The following is a 16,719-nucleotide window of genomic DNA, read 5'->3' as shown; positions in this document are numbered from 1 at the left end:
TTATGACACTCATCCCAGCTGTCATTCAAACAATTAAACTATACCTGTTAAAATGGCCAAAACAATCTCCTCAGGCTTGTCATGGTCCTTGTGGCCCTCTTCAACACCCCTCGCTTAGCTTCTCTTTCATCTTCCTTTCTCCTTCAATTCATGTTAATGTTAAGTTTTACATCTGGAAACAATGGACATCCTTCAACTCTGTCATACTCATCTCTCAACACATGCCTCCCTCAGGGCCATAACTAGGGGTATACAACATATGCCTTCACACAGGGCACAGGGCCCTGGGAGAGGCACCCTAGCAGCTGCCTGGCACTGCAAGTGGAGCCTAAGGGATATGTTTATAAAAATGTGGATTTTTAGAAGTGGAGATGTTGTCCATAGCAACCAATCAGATTCTACTTAACATTTATCTAGCACCTTCTAGAAGATAATAGCTAGAATTTGATTGGTTGCTATGGGCAACATCTCCAATTCTGTAAACCCACACTTTAGCAAATATACCCCTAAGGATGATCTGGGCAGTGTTCCACTTCCTCAAGCCAGTGGACCGCCCCCTAGACATGATTTATGTCAGCTCAGGTTTAGGGAGTAGGGCCGCCACAGGGTTCACTGCCGTCCTGTTACGCCACTGGCTTCATTGTCACCAACTCCACAAGTTCCTCAATTTGCCATGCTCACTTGCTTGCACCATGATCCTTATAACTCATATCCAGTCTCCTTCCCACTCATGTCACCTCCACCTTCTACATATTAGAATATGCCTCTAATTTACTCAAGATTCAACTGAAACTCTCATCTATTATCTCTTCATCTCCTACAACCTGGTACTGTTTGGTGCTCCCTTATATCATTATCTCAATCCACTTAAATTCCACAGGGAAAACTTCCTCTCTCAATGCACCACGTCTGCCACATCATCTGTATATTGCTAGTCTTCTCCCCATGTCTTCCAGAATATAATTGAAATGACTTCCCTTTAACTCACCAACACCACCTCTTCATAAATATATATATATATATATATAAATGTAATGTTGAAATACTCTCACTCACACTCTCGGTCTACCTCTCTGTGCCACTTGTGACTGCCATCCACAAGACTTCTCCCATACGCGGAATTCCCTACTGTGCCCAATCAGACTCTTTCACAGTCTCATACTTCACAACTGTAAATAATCTCTTTATTAGAGATTATTCTACTCTCACCTATACTGCTCACACTGATACATGGTCACAATGCCCCAATATACACTGAGCTCTCTTTCTCTCTCTCTCTTTCCTCTTATCTCACCTTCTCATTTATGTCCTTTTCCCATTAGATTGTAAGCCTTATTGCTGTATCTATAATGGGTGCAGGGGGGCCACGTCACACACCCTACAGCTATTCAGTGTATAATACTTACTCTGTGCAGCAAATGACTCAGAAGAAGCCTCCAGGAAAATGTCACCGGTTCCATTTTCCAAAATATATGCGCAAAAGAGATATCACCCGTAAACTAGTGCCAGGGTCTATCATGTGCATACTTCAGCAAAAGGTGGAAGATCTACTTGGACACTGCATTCTGGCCCCCTCCCTTTATAAGACACCCCTGTTAAGCCCGCTTATAAGCAGGGCCCTCTCTGCCATTTGTTTTCTGTGTGCATTTATTTGCCTACCTTGTGTGCCTCTCTTTTATACAGTATTTTCCCCATTTAACTCACTGACTGGTACTGCTGATCACTGGTACCTTACATATCAATGACAATAATAGCAATAAAGTACAGCTACTGTGTAGACCAGGGGTTCCCAAATGTAGTCCTCAAGGGCAAGGTACCCCAACAGTTCAGGTTTTAGAGATATCCATGGTTGAGCACAGGTAGTTAAATCAAATTGAGTGAGGTACTAATTAATTCACCTGTGGTCAAGCATGGATATCCTTAAAACCCGGGTTGTTAGGGTGCCTTGAGGACAGAGTTTGGGAACCTCTGGTGTAGACCATAGGCATAAAATTGTCAGCAAAACATAAAGGAAATAGATGCTAGATGACTTTTTTTTTCCAGGGATTTATATTACAATACAGCAATAATTCTGAAAAAATAACTTCATACAAATGCATAAAGATACATCATTACATACAAACTACCAGTTTAAAATGTCTAGTTTTTGTGCATGGCTGGTAAATAGGACAGAAGCACAGAGCTAATCCTGGGTTAGCCTGCTGCATGGGATATATTCCTGCTGCGATGAGTGACACAAGAACTACTAGGAAACAAACAGAACAATATGACTTCATTCTAATGAGAAAGGCTAAATGCACTTTATTGTCTACGTGCATTGCCTTCATTAGATTATACTAGGCATACTGTACTGCAAGGACTGAGAATAGAATAGTCACATATATATATATATATATATATATATATATATACAGATGTCTGTATTATTACGCGTTAGCGTTACCTATAGAATTTTCAGACATAAGGGGCTATTAATGATTTTTAAATGCCGCATTCTGCATTACAAATGAGCTGAGCAAATGCTTTGAGATGTGCACTTGAGAAAGCAATGTAATTAAACGTTAATCAAGTAATTAGCTGAGTAGCACACCATAATATCAGAAAGGCTATTTAATTAGGTGGTTAGGCCCTAACAACACAACTACGTAGTATCTTGCCATGACCTTGCATATTTGCACCTACTGGAGATGAAGTCAGCATCCAACAGTCAGGATGGCGAAAGTCACAATACAGACAGATTGCGGAGGCAAATATTAGGGTTAGGGGGAGGCTTAGGGATAGGCACTAGGGGGAGGGTTATGGTTAGTCTGTGGGAGGGGAGGGTTAGGGATAGGCTGCGGGAGGGGTGGGTTAGGTTTAGGGGGGGTTAGGGTAAGGGTCACAATACTTACAAAAATCTGTCGGAATTCTGACTGTCGGGATACCGATGTTAGCATTCTGACTTTCAGCATCCTGACCGTCGGGTTCCCGTACCCAACCCCACCTAGTGTTTTCCAGTAGAGTTGTGCAAATCTTTATGTACCTGAGATATCAAACAAGCCGGCACAAGAGCTCCGTGGGTAATAGCTTAGAGAACAAAAATAATTAGGTGGATTTTCTTCATTTGGATGAAATTTCATTTGTTACAATGTTCCAAAATGCAGTTAGTCTATAACATTATATTGAAAGCAGACGTACGTATGACACAGGTCATCCCGCAGTCACCGTCACACAAGCATCGCTGCCTCTTCTTCGGGCAGTCTTGGTCCTTTGTACAAGCTTTTTGGCAAGTCTGACCCACAGGATTCTCCTTTCTGGAGGGGCAGGCAACTGCAACACCTGGTGATATAAACAAAGGCAGACATTTATTATAAATCGTGCTGACATGTATGGGGTTAAAATAACCCTAGAAATCCTGATCTCTACATCATCCACTCAACAGAAAGATAATGTTATCCAAATCTAAATGACATATTTTTGTATATATTGTGGAACTAAAGTAGGGAGCAGAGATGTACTCTGAGACTATTACAGGTGTAATATACGGAGATAAGAGACAAGAAAATAAGTGCTGCAGATGTGTTTGCAGCGATTCCTCTATTCTCAGTCTGCCTGACAACACTTCTCACTCACAGCTGTGTAACATACAGTATGCAGCCTGAAGGCCTTTACCAAATCCTCAGCACTACATTCACTTTAATTAAACCGTTTAAACTAGGGATAAGAAATAAGTGTACCTCCAGCTGTTGTTGAATTACACATCCCATAATGCCCTGCAACAGTTTTAGCATGGTCAAATAGCAAAACTGTGGCTAGGCATGCTGGGATGTGCAGTTCTACAACAGCTGGGGGGGGTCGCTTATTTATTTATTGGCAACCTGAATCTTGTCAAAATAAAAATGTAACACTACTGTCCACATTGAAGTCACCCAAACAGTTGACTCCCATCTCTAGAGGTGACACTAAGGCCCATATTCAATTAGGGAGCGAAAAGTCCGTGCTGGACTTTTCGCTCCACATCAGAGCTTTTCTGGGGATAAAGTATCGGGCGCTCGCCCGCTTTATCCCCATATTCAATTTAAAATGAGTGAAAACGGGACCCGGCGAATTGGGATCTACTAAAAAAAACGGGAATTTTCGGGAAATAATTGTAGGACCCCCCTAAAGATGTCCAGACATGGGGTATCACTATAGGTACCCCCGTTTTTGCCTGCAGAAGAAAGTCGGGTTTTTAAATAGCGGTGGCAGGTGTTTTTTCCCGACATTGAAAAAGTGATGCAGAAGAGCAGTTAGGTTTTTTTTTTTCGTTTTTTTAAGCGGTCCCATCAAATTTGGGGTACATGAAAATGGGTACTAGCATATTTTTAAGTCCCTAAAGTAATTTTTTATAAATTCTGTAAAAATGCACCTGCCGCTAATAGCCTATTCTAGAAAACACCTGCCGCATACTTGCAGAATAGTCCTGAACCCGTTTCCCTATTTTTAAACACTGTTTCCCCCCCAATTTTAATTTTTTTTTTGTGTTGTCCCTAGTTTTTATTTTAACTTTTTTTAACACAGTTTATTATTAAATGACATTCCCAGGGGTGCAAGCTATTTTTTTAAGCCTGCACCCCTAAACCCCAAATCTGCACTTTTTTTTGCCATGTAAAAAATGGAGAAAAAAGTTATCCCCGTTTTTTTCAAAGACTTTTCGAACCTGCGAAAAGTCTTTGAAATTGACTACCGGGATAATTGAAATAGGCGAAAATGACGTCATTGGCGATAAATTATCACCGATTCCGATTTTTCGCAGCCTAATTGAATACCCCTCCTGGGTGGTTTCCCAGTAGCCAAGTACATGGGTTTCCCCTAAGCAGGATAAGCTCCACACCAGCTCAAATCCATGTCTCTTCTCCCTGAGGGGGAGATGTATCAAGCCTTGGAGAGAGATAAAGTGCAAAGAAACCAATCAACCTCTAACTGTCATTTCCAAGACTGTGCTAGATGAATGACAGTTAGAAGCAGATTGCTTGCTTTGGGCAACTGCACCACTTTTGTCTCTCTCCAAGGCTTGTGGAAATATGATATATATATATATATATATATATATATATATTTATTTATTGAGTTGAAGCTGTTATTTAAAAGCCAAGCTTTAGAAGACTGTATGATACTCTCTCATAACATAGTAGACGGGATGTAATGCAATACATCCACCACTTACCGTATGCTTAGCGGCTTTTATTAACACCATATGCATGTAGATTTGTGGTGGAAAACGCAAAGTACAGCTCTACAAATAGGAACTATACTTTGCGGTGTGAGGCAGTGGCTGATTAAGGGGGGGCAACAGGGGAGGTGGTCCCGGGGCCCCCACACAGGGACGATGAGACCTTGCTGAGAACCGGTGTCCAGCGGCACCTGTTCCTGGAAGTGGGCCGGGCTCAGAAGCCGCAGCTGTTCTATTGTATGCAGCACAGACTTAGAGTGGCTCCCGAGTCCCCTCATCAGCATCACGTGACACATGTCTGTGATACTGAGGGAACTCAGGAAGAGCTCTGCCGGCCGGGACATCAGGTGAGAGAGTCTCCGTATGGGACTGGTGGGGAAGGAGGTAGGAACAGGCGCAGTGTTACTTGGAGGGGGCCCCCACAACTTAGTTGCCCCAGAGCCTCAACAAGCCTTAATCCAGCCTATTGAGCACATACTGTATGGGAGATTAGGTCAAATCTCCAAAAGATGCAGTTTTTGGAGTTTTGACCATTAGTACATCCCGCCTATTGTATTGTAGAATACTACAGTATGCTTAATTATCATATTATAGATATTGGTTGAATTAATTGTCAGCTGAATATTTGGCATTGGGGTTTTGTAAATATAAGTCACAAGCATGGCTTTTTTTTTTTTTTTTTTTTAAATATTCATGTAATACTAATAATTTTCACTAGATGTCAATGGAAACTTCTGAGTATATTACTCAACTGTAAGAATATGAAGAAGAGATTACATAATTATCCAGTAGAACACTTTCTTATTCACCAGGCAACTGAATAGTAAAAGACATATTAATTAGCTACTGTAGCATTTACTGTACGTCGTTAACCCTGTTCACTGCGTGATAATTGTAATAAGCATTATACTGTACTGTAATCTGTTACACAGTACTGTAAATCTGACTTTTCTGAAATTGTCCTACTATTGGCTCAGTCAGTAGCTAAACCTATCTCTCAACATTTAAATATTCGGAATCGGGACAGGGCTCAGTCAACTAGAAGTAAAAGTGTGGTCAAGTCACAATGTACATATGGTCCAGCCCCTTCCCTTTTCCGGAATCACCCCTCCACTACTGCATGTGCCAATGGCAGATGAGCATAAAATATACCTCCCAACTTTCGCAGCAGTCAAGGAAAATGGGCAAGCTATTAGGCTGTTACGACAATTGGGAGATATGAACAAAGGGGTTAAAAACTTTCTACACTCCAGCAACTGTGGACTGCGAGTGCACTTATACAGTTTAGTACCACATTTATAGTCTAATAGCTGCCTCCAATTGTCTTACAAACAGAACGTCCTTTTGCCTGTAGAAGCTGTAGAGCTTATTTCTTTTCAAAATGCATAGCAGGAAGACTTCTTTGTCCATGTGATCTGGTACACCTGTAGTGGTGAGCAACAGCCGCAATTGTTCCAAAGCTTGTATGTACAGCTAGCATGTAAGGCGCACTAAGTTTTATATATTTTCAAATAAACTGAAAAAAGTGTGATCTACTGGACTCCTGGTTGATTTGTGCAAGGACTTTTATGCTTACTATAAGGAACAGGGTGCTCTGAAAAGCAAGGACTTTGAATTTTTATCTATGCGTCATCTTTGAGTTAATTCTATGGTGCTGGACTAAGCTGAAGTATGCCTGGATCCCATTACTGCATCTGGGCCTGGTATGAACAATACAGGTGGCAGAACTGTGCTATCGAATTCAGATGAGTTTTAAGCTTCCGTGCTGCCCCACCCCCTCTTGCAATGGTGCATGTGATGAGTAGACTCTGGCACTGTGCGAGAATCTACTGTGTATGTGCATATCACAAGGAAAATGGCACTGTGCTAATTTCCCAGTGGTATCTCTACTGCACATGAGCTTTTGTCTGGGAAAATGGCACTGGTGAATTCTGTAGCATCAGTGGATAGGTAATTATATTCAATGGGTGCATGCCGCTGATCATATTCCAAGAGAAGAGTGAGGAAGCTTGCTGCCACCACACCTTGTGCCTTTATTTAGAGCTAGACATATGTGTGTTTTTTTCTGTATAAAGACGCATTTTCCTATTGTGCATGTGCACAAAAAAGTCTTTTGCTACCACACATATGCAGATTCGCAAGCATCCAGAGATGATGAACAGTTGTCCTTGTAAAATAGGTAAAACATGGGAAGATAAACCAATTCACAACCTTAACTGTGTTGTGTCTCTTACCTCTACTCTCTACACTCCACCTTCTGGAAAATCCCTAGTTTGTCAATAAAATGGTGTCAAAAACTACATTTCTGGGCACATTACATTCACTTTGCTGGACATTCCGGCATAACCAACATTTTGGCCACATAGACTTCAAAACATTAACACAATTTGGTAGACTGCTTTTCCAAGTCAGCACATTTCGTCCCTCTCATGGGGCTACCTTCCAACCCCTAAGCTTACCCATCATTTCATCAAAGAGGTCTTCATGGATGCCCACAGAAAAAAAAAGTGTCCCTTATGGGGGTTTATATTATTGTGTTCTGCAAAGCATTCATTATCAAGTTACATTTTTCATCTACCCACTTACATTCACATGGACAGACTAAATTAGTAAATCAGGACCAGGAGAACTTCCAAAGGATCCATGTTTCATCTAGTTAAGATGACTGGGTGGATTTACTCCCTTGGGCAGAATTTGCCTGCAACAATCATTATCATGAGTCTACTTCATTCTCTCCTCTCTTTGTCATGCTATCCTATCAGAAGTGCACTGCTGTTCTTCTGGTTCAGTTCCTTCTGTTACACTCTACCTGTTTTATGCAACTTTTCTGAAGTCTTAAACAAGGTCAGAAAAAATCTTCAAGCATTTCCCAAGTGATATAGAATCTTTGCCAACAGGAGGAGTCGTGTCATTCCAAAGTTACGTCCTGGGGATAAAGTCTGGCTTTCTACCCAGTATCTATGTTTTAAAAGTACCCAGCATGAAATCAGCTCCCATGTTTCATTGGACTCTTTGAAATACTTCAAGTGATTAATCCAGTAGCCTATAGACTGAAACTACCTTCCAACTTACAAGTTCCTAATGTGTTTCATATCTTCTTGCTCAAACCAGTCATCATAAATTGCTTTTCATCTTCTAAGAGTTCACCTTCTGTGATTATGGTTGGACAACAAGCAGAGTTTGAGGTGAAGCAACTTCTAGATTCCAGAATTTATATATGAGAACACTATAATTTCTCCTGAGGAGCATTGCTTGGTGAAGGCATCAGAAATTCCCTCAAAACTTTTCTTTGGGTGTTTGAAATCCATGGACTAAGAGGGAGGTAATGTCACAAAATGTTGCCTGCAGCACCTAAAGTGATGTAATGGGGTTTGCCCATGGCTAATGCCTCTTGCTCCATGTTGACTATGTTGCATATGCTATTCACCTCTTCCTATACAGTAGGGGTGGTATCAGCACTTCAATGATTTTATTCATGCAGTCATGTGACCTCTGACATAATTCAAATCAGGCTTCCCTATTTAAACTCCCCTCTGTATGCAGCAAGCAGCCAGAATATAAATCTTACTACCTTACTCCAGATACTTTCTCTTTGGCAGTTTTATATTCCTGAATCCACTAAAGCTTTGTGACACTGTGTATTAACTGACAGAAAGGTAAGAGGACCCTGCTCACAATCTAAAGGATAACAGGAGTTGAATACATGAGGTCAAGTGCCACATATTTGATATTAGTCCAGCTAGAATAAAGTCTTGTGCATGTGTATCCATCACAGTGGGTGCAGCCCAACAAAAGTCCTCTAACTGGGAATAGAAGCAGGCATGAGTGTGGATGAAAGACACAGATCTTGTGCAAAGCAGAAATATTTTAAGACAAGTATGCAGTTTCTTTAGTGTTGGGAATGAAAGACGGACAGAAAAGGATCCAACAGTCTGTGTGTAGAAAGAAAGCATTTGAAGTGGGTATAGAAAAACATCTCAAAAAGCTTGAAGGATAAATGCTTCACTGTATAGCATAGAATTTGAATTAGTGTTTCACTTTATAATCCAAGATGAATATGACATTTCACAACAATGGTAGATCATTATTTTCTGCATCGTAAGAAATAGAAACTATATAATGTTATAATTGAGTCAGTAATATAAATTATGTGCATTTTCAACATCTGTGCAGAGCAAATCTATTGATAGTAATCCAGATATGAAGAACATGTTGCAACAGCACAAGTGTTGTCTACTCAGGGGTAGTTAGTGTGGATGCTGGCCCGTACTAGGGAACTGACTAATACCCAGAACAGAGGCGCAGAGTCTAACGTGCCAGGGGTTTTCACCAGGGACCCCCACAAGGAAGTTTGGACTTTGCAACGTCTGCCCTCTGTTTGGGCTTTCCACATGGAGCTCGTAGGCACTGATTGAAGGCTGAATGCCATTGGAGACGTTCAGGGACAATCAGTAAAATAACAGTAACTGATGCAGAAATAGTCAGGAACAGGTTAATAGGAACAATAAGAATCAGGAATGCTGCAGCTAGGAATGTGACCTAATACTCTTGCACTGTTTATGCTCAGAGTCTGCCTTTTAGAGGAAGGACATTTGAATTTGGTGCCAAAAGTGACATAATGTTTGGCACTACTTTTACTTTAAATACCAATCAGGTCAGCGCACGTACACTCCTAGGGAGCCGTAGGGATAGCTATCGGTGGGGTGTCCATTGATGGGCCTAATACTGACTACCATCGATGGTACATAAAACATCTATGGTGAACCATTGATGGTTTGCACTACCCCCTAAATAAGCAGTGGCACTGCTGGTGGCACGGCGGGCCGCAATCAAAAATGGGGGCAGGGCTTGGTGGTGGCCGGGAGATGGGGCTAATCCATGTTCTGGGAATGAGATAAAAAAACATTGGCTCCCTCTCTTCCATTGATGGGGGAAACCCATTGGTTCTCTGCCATGGATGGCAGCTAAAATCAATTGGCCACCATCGATAACATCAATGGTTGATGGCCATCCCTATGGAGCCACTGCTGCCTGCACACAACACAGGAAGGAGAGCCGGCCGCGGTGGAGACCTGGAAGCCCGTGGAGACCAGCGCCGCTGGGCCCGGTAGGTAAGCTGCGGGCTCCAGCGCGCTGCAACAATAAGGATGTGAAGCAGAATTAACACTTTAAGAGTTAACAGGAGAAATTATAGCGTCCTAATAGCAGCCTTGACTACAAAGCGCTCTATAGGGACTTTGTCTGGATATTGGCTGTAATTGGAATGTTCCTTCAGCTGTTATCAGCAGAACACACTGCATTTATAGCTTCTTGTGTTAGTGTAATTAGATTGTTCTTTTTGAGGAAACCTCTGAAGGTTGATTTTGTACACAGATTATCGTGTTCTTTTTCAGTATCTCTGAAATAAGTCACTTGCAGAGCACCAGAAAAAAATCCAGCTGTCTAATCTGATGTGTGCATGAGAGATTGTTTATTGGTTAATTAAATAGCCAGAAAGTGCATAACTAAGAAAATAAGATGAGGCAGCAGTAGACTTCCTTTATTGGACCGCAGAAACCGCTTTAGGGTCACTGTGGGTCATTTCTGCAGTATAGAAAGAGAAGTGTTAGAAAGCATCTGAGTATAGATGATGACACCTGGGGTTAGCGAGCTGCTGTGTATGATAGCTGACTGTCAACATAAATTCACAACAAGAGATATACATTGTGTTCAGCTTAAATGATGTATGTCCTCCAGAGTAGATAAAATCAATAAATCAATCTTTACTTGAACATGAAAAAACATCTAAATATATATACACACACAATCGGCAAATGGATAATGCGGTGGAGCATATAAAAACCATATGCATACAATTTATGATCCTGTATGTATGTTGCTACACAATATCATATATGTATGTCAGGCATAGAAAGACCCACACAGCAATAATATTCAAAGATGATTCTCATGGGTGTGTGTAATGAATATACAATATGAAATGAAATACATTAGCAGCATTTTCATATTGAGTGATTTACTTTCAGGAATGTCTACATACTAGGCTGGGTAATGGTATCTCTAGATTTAATAGTATTTTCTTCAAAGGCAGCTATTTAATGGACCGCATACCTCCCAACAGTCCCAATATTAAAAGCAGAAAGTCATATTTCCACTCAATGTTGTCTACAATAGATGTCCTCCATTATAGTTAAAGCAGCCCCCCTACAAATTTCTGCATGTTTGTTTCCCTAGCATACTGACTCCATCATCTTTTGCTTAAGGGCACATTGGTTAGCACAAAGGGCCTGATTCCCTACGGATCACTATTGCGATTACAGCTACGATTACGCACACAGGTCTGCTGCAAAAATATGGTAATGACTGCAATCGCAAAGCTAATTTAGAGACACCCAAAGCCAGCATAGAGACACCCACTACAGCCTTCGCACATCCATAATACCTTGCAATCCTGCATATACATAGGGAACATCGAGTAACATCGGCACCTCACGCACAATTACAACAGGGCTGACCTTACTCAGAAATTACTAACCTCGTTGCATGCAGTGAGTACTCAAGCTGCGTATGCTGTCGCAGTGGCTAATTTATGCACGCTCAAGTAATGGCGTTCAAACAGATAGGCACGCCTGCATTTCTCTGACCACTCCCCCGTCACCACCCCCAAATGCTGACCTGACATCACTCACAATGCGATGGCTTTGAATCTGCTTTGGTAATCGCAGAGCAATCACAATGTTAACTCATGCACGCGCACTGCGGTGCACATGCGCAGTACGTACCATCGACCCATCTGCGTACGTGTTTGCAATTGTGATCCATGCTGAATCAGTCCCAGAGTATATAATGGAGTGGTGAATTTCCCATAAGACACCTGCATGTGGGCACTCCTTGTTGGAACCGTACTTGAACACTTGTTTTATTAATGCCAATCCACAATTTCCTAGCTTGTCCTACCCGTCCACATTCCACTAAAGATGGCATATCGTACAGTATAGTGGAAATATTTTGTAATTACAGGGAAGTGGATGGACAATCAGTGTGTGCCCGGGCCTGAGGGCTGAGCAGTTCGCAGGAGGGCCTGGATGTGGTATCTGACTAGGTTGCAAGTGCAGTGGAATATGTGATCCGTCTGCCTGTTTACAATTGCAATAAGCCAAGTTGAAGTCATTAGAGTTAAAATTAACTTAAAAGGTAGCAGCACCAATAATTCAGCCCTAGATTTTGCAGTTTCAAAATAATTGGGGCGTGCAAGTCTGGAATATTAGCCTAAAAATTGACTGTTTGACCTGTATCTGTATTGCACGTGTTTGTTCATACGGTATGTAGTCACTGTCCCGGCTGTTGGGATGCTGGCGCTCAGAAAGCAGGCACTGGAATCCTGACACCAGTCAGATTCCCAGCGCGAGCATCCCAACCGCCGACATAAGTAGTGGGGTTAGGGGGAGGGCTAGGCACTAGGGGGGGGGGGGGGAGTTAGGCTTAGGCTGAGAGGAGAGATGGTTAGGTTTAGAGGTAGGATACATACCAACAGGTGTCGGTATTCTAACCCTGTCGGGATGCCAGGGTTGGGATTCTGACCGCCGGGATCCCGAGCGCCAGCATCCTGTACCCATCCCATGCAGAATGTATTTAAAAAACAATGGGACCGTAGGCATGGTAGACTTTCTAGGACTTTCTCCTCAGTCATTGCTATACAAACATACATTGACCGTCATTCTGCTCGGACCACATCCTAGCAACATTACCAGACTATCACATGCACACACCCTATTGTACATATGTCAGTGCCAGACACTTATCATACAGAGGGGTATTCAATATGGGAGAAAGTCCGTGCTGGACTTTTCGCTCCACATCGGAGATTTTCCAGGGATAAAGTATCGGGCGCGCGCCCGCTTTATCCCCGTATTCAATTTAAAAGCTATGAAAACGGGACCCAGCGAAGTAGGATTGGCAAAAAAAAACAAAATTTACCTGGAATAAAATTGTAGGATCCCCCTAAAGCTGTAAAAACATGGTGGATCACTATGGGTACCCCCGTTTTAGCCTGCAAATGAAAGTCGGGGTTTTAAATAGCCGCGGCAGGTGTTTTTTTCCCGACATTGAAGAAGTGTTGCAGAAGAGCACTTAGGTTTTTTTTTTTTTTAGTTTTTTAAGTGGTCCCATCAAATTTGGGGTACATGAAAATGGGTACTAGCATATTTTTAAGTCCCTAAAGTCTTTATTTAAAAATTCTGCAAATATGCACCTGCCGCTAATAAACTATTCTAGAATACGCCTGCCGCATACTTGCAAAATATCCCTAAACCTATTTCCCTATTTTTAAACACTGTTTTCCCATTTTTTTTTTTTTTCACCCCAAATTTTAAATTATTTTTTCGGGGTGTCCCCATTTTTTTTAAAACTTTTTTTGACAGTTTATTTTAAAATGACATTCCCAGGGATGCAGGCTATTTCTTTTAAGCCTGCACCCCTAAACCCCAATTCTGCACTTTTTTCGCCACCTATTCAGTGGTGAAAAGTTTTCCCTGTTATTTTTCAAAGACTTTTCGAACCTGCGAAAAGACTTCGAAATTGAATACGGTGTAAAACCAAAACCAGCGAAAATGACATCATCGGTGCAAAATTATCGCAAAAACTGACTTTTCGCTCCAAATTGAATTGCCCTGACAGTCTTGTGCTGGCACCCATTGAAAATCTTACTATATTTCTTACTCTATATATTCACAGCATTCAGGGCCTGATTGAAAGATTGGCGCTATAGCACAGTATTTGTCTGCAGATGCTGTACTAAAATATGCAAAAGCCACAGGAGGCTGGTTGATTGCTATGGCCAACTTTCTCTCTCTATAAGGTTTGATACATGTCCCCTAATATCCTATGAGTGAGTTTACACTTAGACAATTCCAAATTCTTATCAACTTGTAGAAAATGGCAAATGTGCCAGGTTTAAACAACATCATTGCAATCCCATTCCAGTCTTCCATTATATGCAGGAGGGAAGATTATTTACTGGAGTAGGTTATTATTGCTACAGCTGTGCACTAATGCTAGTTGCTTGCCTAAACTAGATAGTTCTGTAGCAGTATGGCTAAACTAGATAGTTCTGTAGCAGTATGGCTAAACTAGATAGTTCTGTAGCAGTATGGCTAAACTAGATAGTTCTGTAGCAGTATGGCTAAACTAGATAGTTCTGTAGCAGTATGGCTAAACTAGATAGTTCTGTAGCAGTATGGCTAAACTAGATAGTTCTGTAGCAGTATGGCTAAACTAGATAGTTCTGTAGCAGTATGGCTAAACTAGATAGTTCTGTAGCAGTATGGCTAAACTAGATAGTTCTGTAGCAGTATGGCTAAACTAGATAGTTCTGTAGCAGTATGGCTAAACTAGATAGTTCTGTAGCAGTATGGCTAAACTAGATAGTTCTGTAGCAGTATGGCTAAACTAGATAGTTCTGTAGCAGTATGGCTAAACTAGATAGTTCTATAGCAGTATGGCTAAACTAGATAGTTCTGTAGCAGTATGGCTAAACTAGATAGTTCTGTAGCAGTATGGCTAAACTAGATAGTTCTGTAGCAGTATGGCTAAACTAGATAGTTCTGTAGCAGTATGGCTAAACTAGATAGTTCTGTAGCAGTATGGCTAAACTAGATAGTTCTGTAGCAGTATGGCTAAACTAGATAGTTCTGTAGCAGTATGGCTAAACTAGATAGTTCTGTAGCAGTATGGCTAAACTAGATAGTTCTGTAGCAGTATGGCTAAACTAGATAGTTCTGTAGCAGTATGGCTAAACTAGATAGTTCTGTAGCAGTATGGCTAAACTAGGGAACGGATTACTATAGTGATACTGTAATAACAAAACAAGTGATACTGCTGCTAAGCAAAGTGATAGGAGATATGTTAATTGCAGATGAAGCAATATCAATTATATCTTTGCTATTTATAAAGAATAATAGCAAGCGTATTAAATGCGGTTATTTAATCATACTGTACCTTGATCACTGAAGACCTTATGCACAAGAATAAGAGAGATTGCCATTATGAAATACATTTTCCAAGCCATGGCTGGAACTGTAAGCATCCAAGTGTTGTCACTTCTCACTAGATCACAATTTGCAAGTCTGCACCTTCTATATAAATTCAGATGTTACAGATTAACCATTAACTAGTAAGTAAAACAACAAAATCTGTGTCAAAGGCCATGTTGCTTTTGGTTGACTCATCCTCACTATTTTGATCTCAGACCTATCCAAAAAGGGAAAATAAAATAAAACAGTCCGTCACACATGCTGATAAACGGAGAATATTTGTAAATAGTCATATTTCTCAATGGCAACAATTCTGATGATTGCTTTTGCAGACCCACCAACATGACCCGTTCCATTAGGTACATAATGCTCTGCTCCTGGACTTCCCACCTAATGTATGATTGCAGCCACCTGTGGTGAAACACCTGTTTCATCAATTACCTAGTGCTACACAGGTGGCTGCAATCATACATTAGGTGGGAAGTCCAGGAGCAGAGCATTTTGTACCTAACGGAACGGGTCATGTTGGAGGGTAGGCTTTTGTGGTGACTGTATGCATTGCAGTCTATGCACATTTCAACAGAATTAAGCAGAAACCCAAACAATAAACATTTGTATTTATAAGGAAAAAACAATAAACTTATTATTTTCTGGGATACTTCTCTTGCAGTCTCTTTACAGTGGCAAGCTGCAATACAAAAACGTATAAATATCATTTGTTGTTTTGCTCAAACCTAAATTACAATATAAAAGTAAAAAAAGGTGCTTATTTATTTCTTTGCTCAATATGTCAAAGGAAAGTTTTCTAAGGTCAGCTTCAGAAGTTGTTGTAAATGCAGAGGTCATAATTATGCAGGGTGTAATTGAGCAGGCTTTAGTTTCTGACAAGACACAGGTGGGATTTCTACCATGTTGGTAAAACCAAGTTGCACTGCAATGCAGAGCAGGGGTGTATTAAAAGTAGGGATGTGCAGGCTCGGATAGGTTCGAGTTTGCACGTGGAGTTCGGATTTTTCCCTCCAAAAAAACGGAACTCAGAACGAGGCAAAACGTCATCTTACATGGACGAACATCATCATTCCTGGACAAAAGACCAGGAATGATGATGTTCGTCCATGTAAGATGACGTTTTGCCTCGTTCTGAGTTCCGTTTTTTTGGAGGGAAAAATCCGAACTCCACGTGCAAACTCGAACCTATCCGAGCCTGCACATCCCTAATTAAAAGAGGAGGGGGCCATGTGCAGTCTCCGTCCATAGACTCTAGTTTCCTGGAGGTTTTTTACTGCACATGCACTAATTCCCGGAATTTGATATGAGAGGGGCGTGTACAAGCTCAAATCTAAATTACAATATAGGGCCATATTCAATTAGAAGCGAAAAGTCTGTTATCTGCGATAATTTATCGACGATTACATCATTTTTCGCCATTTTCACTAATCCCCATATTCAATTGCAAAGACATTTCGCATGTGCGAAAAGTCTGTGTCAAAAAAACGA

General features: G+C 41.2%; 1 protein-coding gene across 1 annotated transcript in view; it reads right to left on the bottom strand.

Annotated features, from left to right (window-relative positions):
• LOC148538279 (beta-2-glycoprotein 1-like) overlaps positions 1-15,275 on the bottom strand; it is a 66,192-nt gene extending 50,917 nt beyond the window's left edge. Inside the window, exons 1-2 of the mRNA XM_088457388.1 lie at positions 15,188-15,275; positions 3,178-3,318 (exon numbers count right to left, since the gene is read on the bottom strand). Coding sequence (XP_088313514.1) covers positions 3,178-3,318; positions 15,188-15,275 — 229 coding nt within the window. The remainder of the gene's footprint in view (positions 1-3,177; positions 3,319-15,187) is intronic.
• Between the last annotated feature and the right edge of the window lie 1,444 nt (positions 15,276-16,719).

Source organism: Taudactylus pleione, unplaced genomic scaffold (genome assembly GCF_031769625.1).
Source record: "Taudactylus pleione unplaced genomic scaffold, aTauple2 ptg000041l, whole genome shotgun sequence".
NCBI lineage: Eukaryota > Metazoa > Chordata > Amphibia > Anura > Myobatrachidae > Taudactylus > Taudactylus pleione.
This window is presented reverse-complemented; position numbering and strand designations above follow the sequence as displayed.